General features: G+C 36.2%; 1 protein-coding gene across 4 annotated transcripts in view; it reads right to left on the bottom strand.

Annotated features, from left to right (window-relative positions):
• Alg3 (Alg3, alpha-1,3- mannosyltransferase) overlaps positions 1-15,389 on the bottom strand; it is a 314,859-nt gene that overhangs the window by 120,933 nt on the left and 178,537 nt on the right. For all 4 annotated transcript variants that reach the window (XM_067081280.1, XM_067081281.1, XM_067081282.1 and 1 more), the window contains one exon: positions 4,942-5,062. In XM_067081280.1, the coding sequence (XP_066937381.1) occupies positions 4,942-5,062 (121 nt within the window). The remainder of the gene's footprint in view (positions 1-4,941; positions 5,063-15,389) is intronic.

Genomic DNA, 15,389 nt, shown 5'->3' on the forward strand with positions numbered 1-15,389 from the left:
GCTGCCAGACGAACGATAAATTGGGGAAAATATATACTTCTGAAACGCTTATTACAGTAATATATAGGAGTCGTTAAGCTTTTTTTTACATATATATATATATATATATATATATATATATATATATATATATATATATATATATATATATATATATATATATATATATATATATATATATATATATATATATATATATATATATATATATATATATATATATATATATATATATATACTGTACCTATAATTACCTATAAATATACTATATTTCATTATTTACAAAGAGTATGGATAATAAGCCAATGTAGAAATGTTTGAATTAAAGCTCATGGTAAAAGATGAAAAATGAAGAATAAAACATGATAAAAATTATAGAATTCAGCCACATATGTAGATGCCTAGGCCGAGACATAAACGCATAACTATTAGGTAAAATAGAGTGGTCTCCAAAATGAAGAGTAAGATTTTTTCCCTTTTTCATGTTGTTTATTTTAGTTATTTATTCATTATAGTTTATTATTATCTATATTAATATACTGTTAAATATATGTGAGATGATTAAAATCATCAATAATAAAATAGTGGGACAATTAAGACCATAAGTTCACTAACACATTTTGTTTTCAACAAAAACATTCTGTAAAACAGAAAAATATACATGATCAAAATGACTGTAATTCAACTTGTGAATTTTAACGATAAGTAAGACTATAAAATACATTTCATCATATCGATCTTGGAGAGGTTTGTTTTTTATTGTTACTGAAGTCGTCATCAGTTTGCAGTCGTAAATCTGAGGACAGTCCGGGAACAGGATTCGCAAGTGATGACGCATCACCACAACTGACTGTTGTGGGATTTTTCATACCACTATATTAAATTAACAATATTGTTGAATTCATATTTTCATGAAGAAATAATTATATAAAGCAAATTATTGAGTAATTTTTGCCATCAGCAGTCAAATAATCACGATCATGGCAACATTCAAATTTAGTGCCATCACGACATATGTCGATAAATAGAACAGAAGTAGAGGGCTGTCATTGGCTAGCAGATCTCCATGGCAACCAGCGAGCCAATCAGGTTTTAGCTGTATTCTGACTGAGAAAGAACTTTTGCTCAGAGAAGCTGACGATGACATAAGTGCGTGTGTTTTGAATACAAAACGTAGTTTTTAATAGTGTATGTATTTTACTGGTTACATGAAGAATAGAATGAATTCCTTCTTATTACTTTGAGTGCAAAATTGTTGGTTCAGAGATTCTTCAGCAACAAAATATATAGAATTACACTGCATAGAAGGAACTGGTAATTCTCTCTCTCTCTCTCATGTCATTTGCCATGTAAACACAAGTATTGTTCAGTAACTCAGCTTTTGTCTTCGTAAAGTTTACCTTTGTCATGTCTTTTCTTTCCTAAACAACATAAAAAGCATCACACTGTAGCTACCAGTCGGGCAGCAGATAGGTGAAACTGTTAATACTCAGTGATTGGCTACGATACTTCCTACCGCTCCAGACAATATCGTTTCTTAATGACGGTACATACTGTGAGGAAGTTAAATTGGTTACAATTTAAAAGCATTTCAGTTGAGTACAGTATAAATACAGAATAGTAATAGTATATATAAAATAAAAATACAAGTGAAAAGTTTTTTATTTACTGTTGGCAAATAAAAGGGAAAACGGTATGTGAAAACGGTATGTGATGAGCAGAGGAACAGTAACTTGTAAATCGTGGTCGAACCTTACGTATTTTAAATCGGCTGACCCTCTTCAGTGTCCCTCTTATCCGATATCCGGGTTAATGAGGGTCGACTGTACTCTAGTGTTTACGTCTGCCTATAGTCTCATGACATCTGCCATCAATGAATAAGTCAGGCGGGTGGGGAAGGGGTACTTTTGACCACGTTGGGCATTCGCCTGGGCAAGCCTTTTCCCACACTGGGAAAGGAAGGACACGCTCATATATTCTTCAATAAATAAATTTACAGGAATACTGTGAGCTTGCTGAGGAATATCCGACTCAGTTAAAGAATTTAAAATTTTTATTCTCAAAAATGCGGCAAGCTGCACAGATGTATGGATAAAATTAGCTAGCAAAAGAGAGTGATTTATATAGGAGCAGTGTGCGTGCATTGTTTATAACAATGGAATTTTTAATGGGACTCAAAATTAAATATGGTAGAAGGTTAAGGGTGGGGCCACATGGCCTGGAATTGAAGATTCCAGGTTGGACTTTACTATTCTTTCAACTTGAGAGCTAAAATTTAGTTGATTCCTAAATACTGTCTAGCTTATAAGAGAATAACTGGAGAGAAACCCTTGGTTGGTTGCCTGCACATTATCCAGTGATACGAGGATAGCTGGAGAAAAACCCTTGGTTGGTTGCCTACACAATGTGCCTATCTAGGAATTCAGGACTTTCAAATTGTCCTTATCATGTGGACGAAAGAATGAGGGAACTATTCCTTTTATTAACTCTTCACTGAGTTTACTGCCTAACTTCCTGTTCTTAAAACATGCAGCTAACATGTGAAAGCACAAAAATCTCGTGGAATGGCTAATACGCTCTCTCTTCTCATGATTAAATCGGGCATGCACATGGTCTATTAATTACCCAACACTGATTGCAGTCACTTTTTGCATCTAGCATACTGTAAACCTAAAGAAAATAATTTCGACACTTATACTTACGTTGTGGAACTGGCTCTTCTCAAGTGGTTAAAAGTAGGGGTATGCTACCAGGGTCATCTGTAATTATGCACAGCAGCTTGGCAGTTGCTATTCTACTGATAATTGTGAATGCAATTTGCATACTCGGCAAGGCTCGCCAATGCTACGAATGTGCCTTGGATACTTACTGGATTCTGGGCGGCAACAGATGATGGCAAGTTCTTGACATTATCAAGAAATCTACTATATTTTAACTAAAAATCTGACTAATAAGACTGGTTAAGGCAGCTCCGCAGATGAATAAATCAAGGAAAACAATGCTGGCTTAGGGCCTTCTTCACGTGAGGGAAGATTACGGAAACTAAAGGGTTCTCTTAATTAATTGTATATTTACATAATAAACACATTTCAGAAGAATGAAGAATTACTGGGCAGGTAATAACAGGGTCCTGCTAAATGAATGAATCCTACACAGGAGAAATGTTCTACACTGGTGATGCCTTCATAACAGGAACATCGCAGAGGGGTAGATTAGGGGGTGGCGTAAGGCCACTGCACATGGGATAGGGCCGAGAGTGGTTTCACAGCCAAGGCCGATCTGCAACAAGATGCAAGATGGTCACTTGCAAAATAATAATATGCTCAAAGGGAACTGAGGGAATGCACAAATGATGCCAAATAACTCAGTTCAACACTAATGCAGAATTACGTTAACACTTAATACTTCAACACCAATTACTGAAGGTGACCACACAATGGAAATAGAAAATAAATCAGGCAGAGAAATAACAGGATTGTGACTGACTAAGAAACCTCATTCTGGTCCATTACCTTCATCAGGATGACAATGTCCTTGCTCAATAGGGTGACAACAGTGGAGGAAGGAAAATGAAGGAATGCCGCTACAAAAGTGTACTGATCCAAACCTCGGGGTCGAACACGTGGAGGGAATACAAGGGACAGGCAAGGGGGATGGACAGCAAGCATCCTTAATGGAGTACTGAGCACTTCTCTCTCTGGACTGCTGGTTCAGGGTCCATATACTGTATAACATCGGGAGATTACACCCGGGCACCCTTGTATATGGCGTGGAAGTCACTCTCTGACCCGTTTTCTATAGTGTTAAGCACATGGGTCATTCCCGGGTTTCAAGGCAGCCAGGCTTTCTCTTTTTTTGGTTCCTCCCCTTCTGGTCACCTGATACCAGCGAGGAATTTGCATCTTCGAAAGCTGCACCTAGAAATCAGGATCTCAAGCAGTCATTTTGAACAGAGAGAGGGATTAAGGCTTACCAATATAGGGAAAGAAGGAGAGGATTGGGGAAGGGGCAAATGAGACCTACAGTTCTTTTATTTAAAAATAATTAAAATAAATTTTATTCTTTTATCTGTTACGTTATTTTTTATGAAAACTTGGTGAGGTTGCCTGGAAAGAAGTTTCCTTTGTCGCAGTATATATAACATAACACATTTTAACCTGGAATTGTGTGGGTGGATCCAAGATTTAATAAGATGAGTTGCTTCAGGGGATTATTCACCACAGGCTAAACTTTCCAATGGCTTCAATGCAGTATTTCCTACAATTTCTGCCAATTCTTACTAAACAATGAGGGCTGTTCTTTTAGTATCAGGACATACCTTGTCACACATTGCTGATCCTCTTCAGTCTTTTCTACCCTGCAATGAAAATTTGTGCCAGAAAACAAAATAGAGGTACTGGATGATATCTGAGCAGAATTAAATAACTGAAATAACCATTTGCCACTCCTACATTCTGAAAACCACTCATCACAATGACTGTTTGTTAAGGAAGCATCGTCAAGAGGCAGAATTAAACACTGAACACCAAGTGTTAGGACTCAAGGAAGTGTGTCCAGGTTTGGAACATATACCTGGTAAAAGATAAGGGATGATCAAACAGCACCTAAGATATATGTTTAGCCACAGCTGGCCCATAACATGACTAAGTACAATATGTGTCTTCATATGGAAATAAGTCAATTCAAAAAGTATTTTCACAAACTTGTTAAAATGTTAAAACCTATATAAAATAGGAGGGTTTGCATATGAGTAGGAATACTTTGATTTTGATGTTACTTTATACAAACATTAACATCAAAACTGTTAACTAAAAAAGTTGTCATATGTCAGTAATGAATCCCATAAGTGGTATATATTTGTTTTAATACAAAACTCATAAGCTAGCATAAAAACTCTAAATTAAACATTGAACAGAACTAAAAACCATGATCGCAAATTACCTGGACACTTGCACAAATGATAAGCTGTAGAATTGTCTTTTTGAAACCCAAGCAATGAAGATATGCCATTAAGAGTGCTGGGGCAAATAACAAGATGTTCATTTTGACTGACACGGCAAGGCTGTAAAATCAATAAATTTTTTCATTAAAAGAAGAATGAATTAGCAATGCTTGATATCCAAATTATAATTTAGGTCTAGGAAAAATAAAATATTGCATTTCTTAAAGAACACTATACCACTTGTTGCAGCCAGGCCTACAACTTCCCATGCCATGGCCAAAGAAGAGTAGAGTCCATGCTTTCCAAGGTCAAGTCGTTTGTTGGAATCCAAGTCCAACTTTAAGATTTAATGTTTGAATCAACCCTCTATGTTCAAGTACCATACTATATCTTTATATCACCAAACAAGTTTTCCTTATCAACCTATGAATCATGTATATACCTCATTCTGTATGAATAGTCATACCTTGGTCAACAGACTTTATCTATTCAAGAAGTCTCCCCTTTTACTGATCTGTTTTTTAACTGGGCGAACTTTCCCAATGTAAAATATTGGGAACTTAATTAACCTGTTCTTGACTTCCAAAACTACAACAAATAAAAGCACTTTAACTAGAATTTAACAAGCTTACCCTGCAGAAATTATACACAATAAAAACACATGGTAAACAGGTGAAATAAATGCAAATTTGTTCTCACTTTACCTGCAACTAGGAGGGTTGATGGTGTTTGTGGTAAGTGGTGAGAAAGGTGAAGAGGAGAGAGGTTACTGTTTGGAAGGAGAGCTCCTTTCCCCAAAATGGCAAGAAATTACACTTCTGGGGGTTGCCTTTCTCTTCTGTCTCTTTCTACTGCTTTATTCTCATGATTCATTGTGTTTCTCACTAAAAACCTGTCCAAAGATGTTTGTTTTCGCCTGCATTGTAAAATGTTTTTAGAATGAGACAGCAATGTCATTCAGCAGGTTTATAATACAGTTTGTTACAGCTTTATCAGGGTGATATTTTTCAACAAGACTTTGAACTTCATCCCATTTTCCACACATTTCTTTTATTAATGAACAAGAGATATTCTCCATTTCCTCCTCCCCTGAAGAAGAACAATCCTCAGCATATGTCTGTTGCTGCTACCTCTAAAGGTCCTGCAGTTCTGTGGCAAGATGTCTCGGTGATCCTTCACTAACTCCTGCACATCAACGTCACTGACTTCCAAGCCCTTGGACTTACCTAGAGACATAATATCCTCCACAGCCTTGCTGGCATCTCTAGCCTTCTTAGGGGCCATGATGACTTACAAAGAGTACAATTACTTTACACTGGAATTACAAAATACACACGGACAGTACAAACTGAACCCTTTCCTTTGTAGCAGCTGACATGCCTTACCTACTCCATTAATGGAGCAGATTTTTCCTCAGCAAAACATCCTTTGACCAAATAGTCCTTTAACTGAGGTGTCTGTTGACCGAGGTATGACTACAAAAAGATTACTATGACAATAAGTTAATAAAATAACAATTTGTAAGCCTAATTGGGACATGCAACAGAAGCAGCATCATCTTTTGTTATGTTAGGGGTTATCTTCTCCCCTTTTATGTTCTTTGTTGTATGTTTGTATGGATTTTAGTCTTTCTCTTCTTACCTTGGTTTCTTTCGAGGTGTCCTTCAGATCGCTTCGCGGATGATGTGCTATCTTTGTATATTTATATTTTTTAAGTATTGATATCTCTCAGAAAGGCGTATAGAGACGAGATCGGTAATTTCTTCACTTTAATTAGTACTTAGTATTATAAAGATCAGTACAAAATTAACAAGTTACAATGATAGAAAACGAATCACTCTTGACTCAGTCTATATGGGAAACACGGAAGCGAGGGGGGACGTACTCTCCCTTGAAGGACACAGTTCTCAACTCTCCTCTCCTCATCGGTCTCTAACTCGTTGAACTCCCAGAAAACTTGCTATCTGCAATCTCCACCTCCTTCTAGCCTTATTGGAAGGATTAATCAGCAAGGCCTCCCCTTCAAGTAGCTGATTGGAAGGACTGTAGTGGGTGTGATTCAAATCTCTCCTTAGAGGACTTGATTGGAGGTGATCTTAGGAGGGTGTGAAAGACCCCTCCCAAACATAATTGATTGGAGGTTGAAGACGTACATCACTTGGGCTAACCCCAAATTCCTGGAATTTCCACGAAAACGCCTTCCTGAGAAGGCGGGGCTATAGAACCAGCTGCTGTAAGCATTTAGGCTGTGCTGACTCATGTTTTGGTTAGCTTCAATCGCGAGGCCATTATTTCTCACTTTTACGACTGTTTTTATGGCTTCAACACGATATACTGCAATGGTTCATGTAAACATCCCGCGTATTGATAACATGACACAACAACAGCATTTGGGCATTATCACTGTGTTCTTTGCCTCTCTCTTTATTCTTATTTCTCTCTCCTTCTCTCCCCTAACTTTTTCTCTTTCTATCTCTCTCTCTCTCTCTTTTCTATCTAATTTCCCTATCTATTCTACACCACAACAGTTAGGTATAGCACAAAACATTTTATATTTAAATATACATATATATATATATATATATATATATATATATATATATATATATATATATATATATATATATATATATATATTGAATATATATATTTATATATATATATATATATATATATATATATATATATATATATATATATATATATATATATATATATATATAAAAAACTTATATATATATATATATATATATATATATATATACAATATTCATAGACACAAATTTTTCATTGGAACCTAAGTAATGGTCATACACGATTTTTTTCACAGACACAAATTTTTCATTGGAACATTTCATACATGAGTTTTTCACAGACACATTTTACGAACACTGAGAAACCCAGCAAAAGTGTTTGTTTAATTTTTATGCAATTTATAAGTTTTCAAGCTTTTGTGTAAATTAAATAACATTAAATATTATTAAAAGTAATAATTTTTTTTTCTCTCTCTCTCTCTCTTTTTTAGTGAGATGAATTTTTATGGTACATGTATACAGGTATGTTTATTTGTATGATAAATAAACTTTTTACCTAATAATTAGTACTAATTTTCAATTAATAATAATAATAATAATAATAATAATAATAATATAATAATAATAATAATAATAATAATAATAATAATAATAATAATAATAAAACTGTAATTACAAAATTCATATTATTTTGAACAAACAAATTCTTCCCTCATCTTCTGTAAGAAGGAGGCGAAGGCAAAAGCTGTCAGACATGTCATTTAACATGACAAGAAGGGGACTGTTGCTAATCAGTGGTCAACTTTTCCTGTAATTCTCTCTCTCTCTCTCTCTCTGTGTCCATAATAATTCGTACAAAATTTCACTCTCTTAAGTAAGGACAACTGTTATCTCTCTCTCTCTCTCTCTCTCTCTCGGTTCGAAGTTAGCCAACCTATGTATTACAGCACTGTTTCTCTGTATGTCTTTAACTGTACAGTAGATAATTTTGAACTGATCTAATTTTACCTGTACCGTTTACAAACTGTAAATGTGCTGTTCTAAACCTAGAGACATAGAGCATTTCAGAACAAAGAGAAAGTGACAGAATAAAGAATTTTTAAAAACGAGGTTGAGAAGACTTCTAAAAATACATCGGTAGAATGGGCGAGAGAGTCACACCATTTATTTCTTTTTTTAAGGGAATGTATTAAGCTAACTTTTAAATGAAAATACTGTAACTTTAATTTCATTTAATAGTTAGTTTAATACTGAATTTCCATCTTTTGATATCTAACGAAAGAATAACTTTCTCTCACTTTCTCTCTCTCTCTCTCCCCATAATAATTCATAAATAATATAACTTGGTATTTCAAGTAAGGACAATATCTCTCTCTCTCTCTCTCCCGTGTTATTCTCTCAGTCTCCGTAATAATTGATAAATAATATCATTCTCTTAAGTAAGGACAACCCTTTCTCTCTCTCTCTCTCTCTCTCTCGTTCGTTCATAGTAGTTCCTCGCTGGGTGAGCGGGTTCCGTTCTCAGCTACCACTCTGTTGGTCGCGAGTTCAAATCTCCGACCGGCCAGTGAAGAACAAGAGGAATTTGTTTCTGGTGATAGAAATTCATTTCTCTATAATGTGGTTCAGGATTCACAATAAGCTGTAGGTCCCGTTGCTAGGTAACCAATTGGTTCTTAGCCACGTAAAAATAAATCTAATCCTTAGGCCAGCCCTAGGAGAGCTGTTAATCAGCTCAGTGGTCTGGTTAAACTAAGATATACTTAACTTTTTCTCGTTCATAGTTAGCGCTCACACATTTTTACAACTTATTAATTCTCTGTACGTCTTTACCTGTACAGTAGATAGTTTAAATTGATCTAATTTGACCCATATCATCTACGAAGTGTAAATGTGCTATTGTTGCAAATACGTTCTAAAACAAATACATAATAACTAAGAAGTTGTATTAGTCAAAATATAAAACACTGTTTGTTCATGAAAAAACATTTCAGAACAAAGAGAAAGAAACGCAGAATAAAGAAGCTATTAAAATGAGGTTGAGACGAATTCTAAAAATAGATCGGTTGGAAAGGGGGAGAGAGAGAGAGAGAGAGAGAGAGAGAGAGAGAGAGAGAGAGAGAGAGAGAGAGAGAGAGAGAGAGAGAGAGAGAGAGAGAGATTTTCTTCCAAATTTCGGTTTTTATGTCAATCATTTATTTCTCTTTTTTAAGGGTAATGTATTAAGCTAACTTTTAAATGAAATTACAGTAACTTTAATTTCATTTAAAAGTTAACTTAATAATTTGGGAGCATGATTAGGGTCATATTTAGTGTTTAAACTTTAGAAATCAGCATTTGTTAGCATTTATAGAGAACATGCCAAAGTTACGCGAAAATTCACCCTGCGCGAGGGGCTCTGGAACCTAATCTTGCGTAAGTTTGGAGTATGACTGTATATATATTAGATATGTGTGTATGTGTATATATATATATATATATATATATATATATATATATATATATATATATATATATATATATATATATATATATATATATATATATATATATATATATATATATATATATATATATATATATATAATCAGAAAGCTAAACGTCCTTTAATTTCCAATTACTCTACCTCGGAAATAATATATTTTTCATATATGTTACCGAAGGGAATTTTAGTTGATAATAAGTCCACCGTCCCGTGGGGTCGAACCAGCGATGGACGAGGACTCAGGACTCAGGGACACTGAGTCCTCGTCCGTCGCTGGTTGACCCCACGGACGGTGGACTTATTATCAACTAAAAAATTCCCTTCGGTAACATATATGAAAATATATTATTTCCTAGTAGAGCGAAATGGATATTAAAGGACATTTGTAGCTTTCTGATTGTATATGAATCATGGTGATGTGATAAATAGTCATATATATATGTATATATATATATATATATATATATATATATATATATATATATATATATATATATATATATATATATATATATATATATATATATATATATATATATATATATATATAATCATTATGTCTTGAATTATTTCATTGATTTTTAACATAAATTTTCACTTTCTTTGAAAGTCCTATAAAGCTGATGTTGGGCTTTCCTTAGCTCCCCCTCTTGAGGTGTTACCATATTGTAGTATTTCACCCGTTTGTTTTTTTTTCCTTTCATATTCAACAAGCAGAGTGTTGTTCTGTGGTCTTTTGCTGGTTCGCTAGTTTCCCCTATTGTTCTCCCGTCTTCCCGACCTGACGTGGGATTCTGCCTGTTCTAACGAAAGGATTTGGTTTTCGGCTCCACTGAGACGAGATCTCGCCACCCTACTGTTTTTTTGTGCATTCGCTGACCTCCGCAACATTATCAAGGGTCTCTGCTTTTCTTCGGGTCGTGTCCTGAGAGTATCGTAAGCACGCCCCTATGAACAGTATCTTGTGTTGAGTTCCAGTGTTGAGGTCTTCCTTGCGCCCTCTTGCCTTGAGCTGTGCTGTGGGTCAACCTGTTTGCCCACCTGAGAGTGCGTAGCAGCATTGTCTCCTGGAGTCGTCAGGAGGCCCTCTGAGTTTGAAGAAGGGTAAGAATTACCAACTTAATTCTTCGCTATTTATTATATTAATATCGATACTCGCCATGATGGATTGTTGGGTCATCGCCAGGACCATTGTCATCTCGTCATCCCCTTGTGTTTTTTTTTTCCGAGTGTTTTTTATGTGAAACCCCTGCCTCAAGGACAGATTTACTTAGCTAAATAAGCTATTTAATGTTTATATATCTTCTTCAGTGAAACGGTGATGGTTTCCTTGTTATTGTTTACTTATACATTGGAAATATTAGGTTTAAGGATATTTTTTTTTCCTCTCTTATACCTCTTCCTATCGTGTGATGGTTGAAATTCCGATTTTTACAAGGGTTATTTTCTACCTCCTGCTAGTTCTTTCTCTTATTCTACTGGATATGATAGTTAGCTAGGAGAATGGTGGTAGTGACTGAGGTTTTGTTTGCAAGTGAGTTTTCCTGTCCCTAGATCAGTTTTTGGGGGATGTTCCTTTGTAATATTTAAGTTTACTTATTGTTAATGAATTAATTATTAAGTTTTTGTTCTTGGTTTGTTTTCCCTCTCCTGAGTTTCTCTTCTTGGTTGAGATCTGTGTTATTTTTTCTGGAATCTTTGTCTATTTTGGCAACTGATTCTGAGAAGTGAAACTGCATAATATATAAATAAAGATTTGCTGTGGCTCTTGCATTAATAAAGGAGTTCATAACAAATTTTGGTGACCTTGCTAGCACATTTCATTGGACAAACACAGACTTAAGTAGCAGGACTCTCGGAGAGGTGTTCAAATCAGTGAACAAATTTGAGTTGTTAGGTTTAGATCCCTAGTTAGTACGTAATCATGCATTATTTTGAAGATGAGGAGTTAGCTGCTTTTAGTTTCCTTTCTGACCCAAATTGGGAAAGTAACTTGTACGAGTTGAAGAGGGACCAGTTATTCTTAGTATCGGAGTTCTTGAAGCTAGGTTTAACCAGAGGTTAAAAAGGGACGCCTTCTATTTGAGGTGGTTAAGGCTGCCAGGAGATATAAAGATGAAGAATTGGAAAAAAAGTGATAAGGAAGGGAAGTGTGCAGCAGGTGTAGAAGCTGCTGAAGAGAGTTTGGAGGTTGGCAGTGGTAGTAGATTAGAAATACTAAGGGAACAGGCCCGCATAAAGGAGTTAGAAATTAAGGCTTTGGGGTTGCGAGCCGAGAAGAGGACCAAGGAGCGGGCTCACGAGCTTGAGGCATTAGAACTCCAAATAGTTTTAAAGCAAAGTGGTGGCAGTAATCCTGGGTTTGTGAAAGGTGTAGCTGAGGAAGCTAAATTTAATATGTTTTCGGCCCTTAAGCTCGTTCTTCAATTTTTGGAGGAGGATGCTAATGAATTTTTCATTTCGTTTGAGCGGATCACTAAAAAGCTCGATTGGCCGCGCAATATGTGGACAACTTTAGTACAGTGTCGTCTGATAGGGAAGGCTCAGAGAGCCTATAATACTTTAAATAAAGATTTATCATCAGATTACGATTCTGTTAAATCGCTAATTTTGAAAGCTTATGATTTGGTCCCCGAGGCTTATAGACAGAAGTTCAGAAACTTGAAAAAAGATTCAGGGGCTACGTATGTCGAGTTTTCCAGAAAGAAAACTCAATTCCTTGATGACTGGTTGAAGTCAAAAGACATTGACGGGTATGAGAAGTTTAAGGAGCTTGTTTTGGCCGAAGAGTTTAAGAGGCACTTAAGTCGTGAGATGCGTGTTCATCTGGAGGAAATGAAAATTCATTCGCTTCAGGAATTGGCTGTGTCCTCCGATGAATACACTCTCACGCATAAAAGGAAGTTCCTTCAGACTAAGGTGTTTGATAACCAGTCATCGGGGAGGCGATTTTCTGACAATAATAATAGTGGTAGATTTAGCAGTAGGCGTAGAAATGGTAGTAGTAGTGAGGATTCTCATAGTTTTGTGAATAGTAAATTTGCCAATAAGAATTTGTATAAGAAGAAGGGGGCTGTATCAAACCAGGTGAAGTGTTATTATTGTAACAAGCCTGGCCATGTAAAATCTAATTGTTCTGCATGGAGGTTTGTTTTCTCTAATTCTGAATCTGTTGTCCTGGGAGGATTTCCGAATTCTATTTTGTCTTTTCCCTTGGAGGAAGTGTATCTGGAAACAAAGATTTTCAAAGAAACTGCTAAACTGGCAATAGTGGACAGTTTGCCAGTTCCTGGTATTGACCTAATTTTGGGTAATGATTTAGCGTCAGGTAGTGATAATGATGTGTTCCCAATTTTGTCTGTAACTGAAATTAATCCTGTCTCTGTTGTGACTCGAGCAAGAGCCCGAGAGGTTGATCTCGAGGATATTAATGTGGATTTAGAGGTAGTTGATCAACAAAGGACTAACTTTGTGACAGGAAGTAATGGCAGTAGTAGCCCTAATTTAGTATTTAAGGAAGTAATGGCAGTAGTAGCCCTAATTTAGTATTTAAGGATGTGTCGTGGGACGCGAAGGCGTTCAAGAAAGAACAGCATGAAGAGTTTTCCAATATTGTGTCCGGTGACCATGAGGATTTAAAAAAAACCGCATTCGTTAAGGAAGTGGGTTTGTGCTACCGCATCAGCAGGTTGGTGGGAGCTCCTGCTGATCAGATAGAGGTTAAGAAACAGTTGTTAGTTCCCACTAAATATCGTGGCAAACTGTTATATTTGGGCCATGAAAATAATTTAGCAGGTCACTTTGATGTACAGAAAACTTTTCAGAAATTGGCTGAGTATTTCTTTTGGTTTGGTATGCGTAAAGACGTTAAACATCATGTATTATCCTGTAAGACTTGTCAACTTGTGGGAAAGCCAAACCAGAAAGTACCTAAAGCTCCTCTTATTCCGATCCCGGCTGTAGGAGAACCGTTCAGGGAAGTTGTTATTGATGTAGTTGGCCCTTTACTGCGGACGTGCGGTGGTAATGAGTATATTCTATCAATCATGGATAGGATGTCACGTTTCCCTGAGGCGCTTCCCCTGTGGAGTATAATGGCGGAGAAAATTTTTGATAGTTTGGTTGGTTCTTTTTAACAGTTTGGATTCCCAAAACAGGTTATTCAAAGCGAATGCAGGGACAATTTTACCACCAAATATTTCAAAAAAGAATGTCTGATCTGGGGATTAATCATGTTACGTCTTCTCCTTACCATCCAGAGAGTCAAGGTCAGGTAGAGAGATTCCATCAGACTCTGAAATCTGTACTGAAAAAGTTTTGTTATGAATCGGGTAATGATTGGGATAAAGAGTTGCCGTATGCGTTGTTTGCCTTATGTTCGACTCCTAACGAGTCCATTGGTTTCTCCCTTTTCAGTTGATTTTAGGTCATTGTGTAAGGGGACCTCTGGATGCTGTAAGGGAACTTTGGGAGGGTGATACTCCTAATATTAATATAGTTGATTACCTTTCAGGTTTACAAGAGAACTTTACAGAATGCGTTCCTTTGCTCAAGAACACCTGGTAGAGGCTCAGGCCACTATGAAAAATAATTATGATGTTGGTACTTGTCAGAGACAATTTAGTGAAGGTGACAAAGTGTTGGTTTTACTTCCAGTGCCGGGAAATTCATTGAAGGCATAATTTTCTGGCCCCTGGAAGGTATTGAAGGATATCAATGATGTCACTTATTTGATTGAGACACCCGAAAAAAGGCGGAAGACTAGGATTTGCCATATTAATATGATTAAGTCATTTATTGATAGGGATAAAGGTACAGATGTAGACGTAGTGAATGTCGCAGATGTAGTAGATGTAGTGGATAGTGAAAGTGAACCTTTTTCAGGGAACAGATTAACAATAAGCCCCATGGGATTATGTAATAACTCTGACATTTTAAGAAATCTGAGTCTTAAATTTCAGCATTTAGATGCTACTAAGGCCTCTTCTTTAATTAACCTTGTTGACAAATATAAAGACCTCTTTCAGGACACACCAAGAAGGACAGGTGTCCTTGACAATGATGTTGATATTGGGGAGGCTCAGCCTATCAAACAGTGCCCATATAGGCTGAACCCCCTTACAAAAGAGATAGTCAAGAAGGAGGTAACGTATATGTTGGATCACGAACTCACTGAACCAAGCTGCAGCCCTTGGAGCTCCCCTGTGGTCTTGGTCAAGAAGGAGGGTGGTCAGCATAGACTTTGTACTGACCATCGTAAGGTGAACACGGTAACCAAGACTGATTCCTTCCCTTTGCCTCGTGTGGAGGATTGTATTGACCGCATTGGCGCAGTGTCTATATAAGTAAATTTGATTTACTTAAAGGCTATTAAATTAAGTTGGTCTTTCCCGAGGGCAAGGAAAATTTCTGCTTTCGTAACAGGTGA

The sequence above is a fragment of the Macrobrachium rosenbergii genome, chromosome 37 (genome assembly GCF_040412425.1).
Source record: "Macrobrachium rosenbergii isolate ZJJX-2024 chromosome 37, ASM4041242v1, whole genome shotgun sequence".
NCBI classification, from domain to species: domain Eukaryota; kingdom Metazoa; phylum Arthropoda; class Malacostraca; order Decapoda; family Palaemonidae; genus Macrobrachium; species Macrobrachium rosenbergii.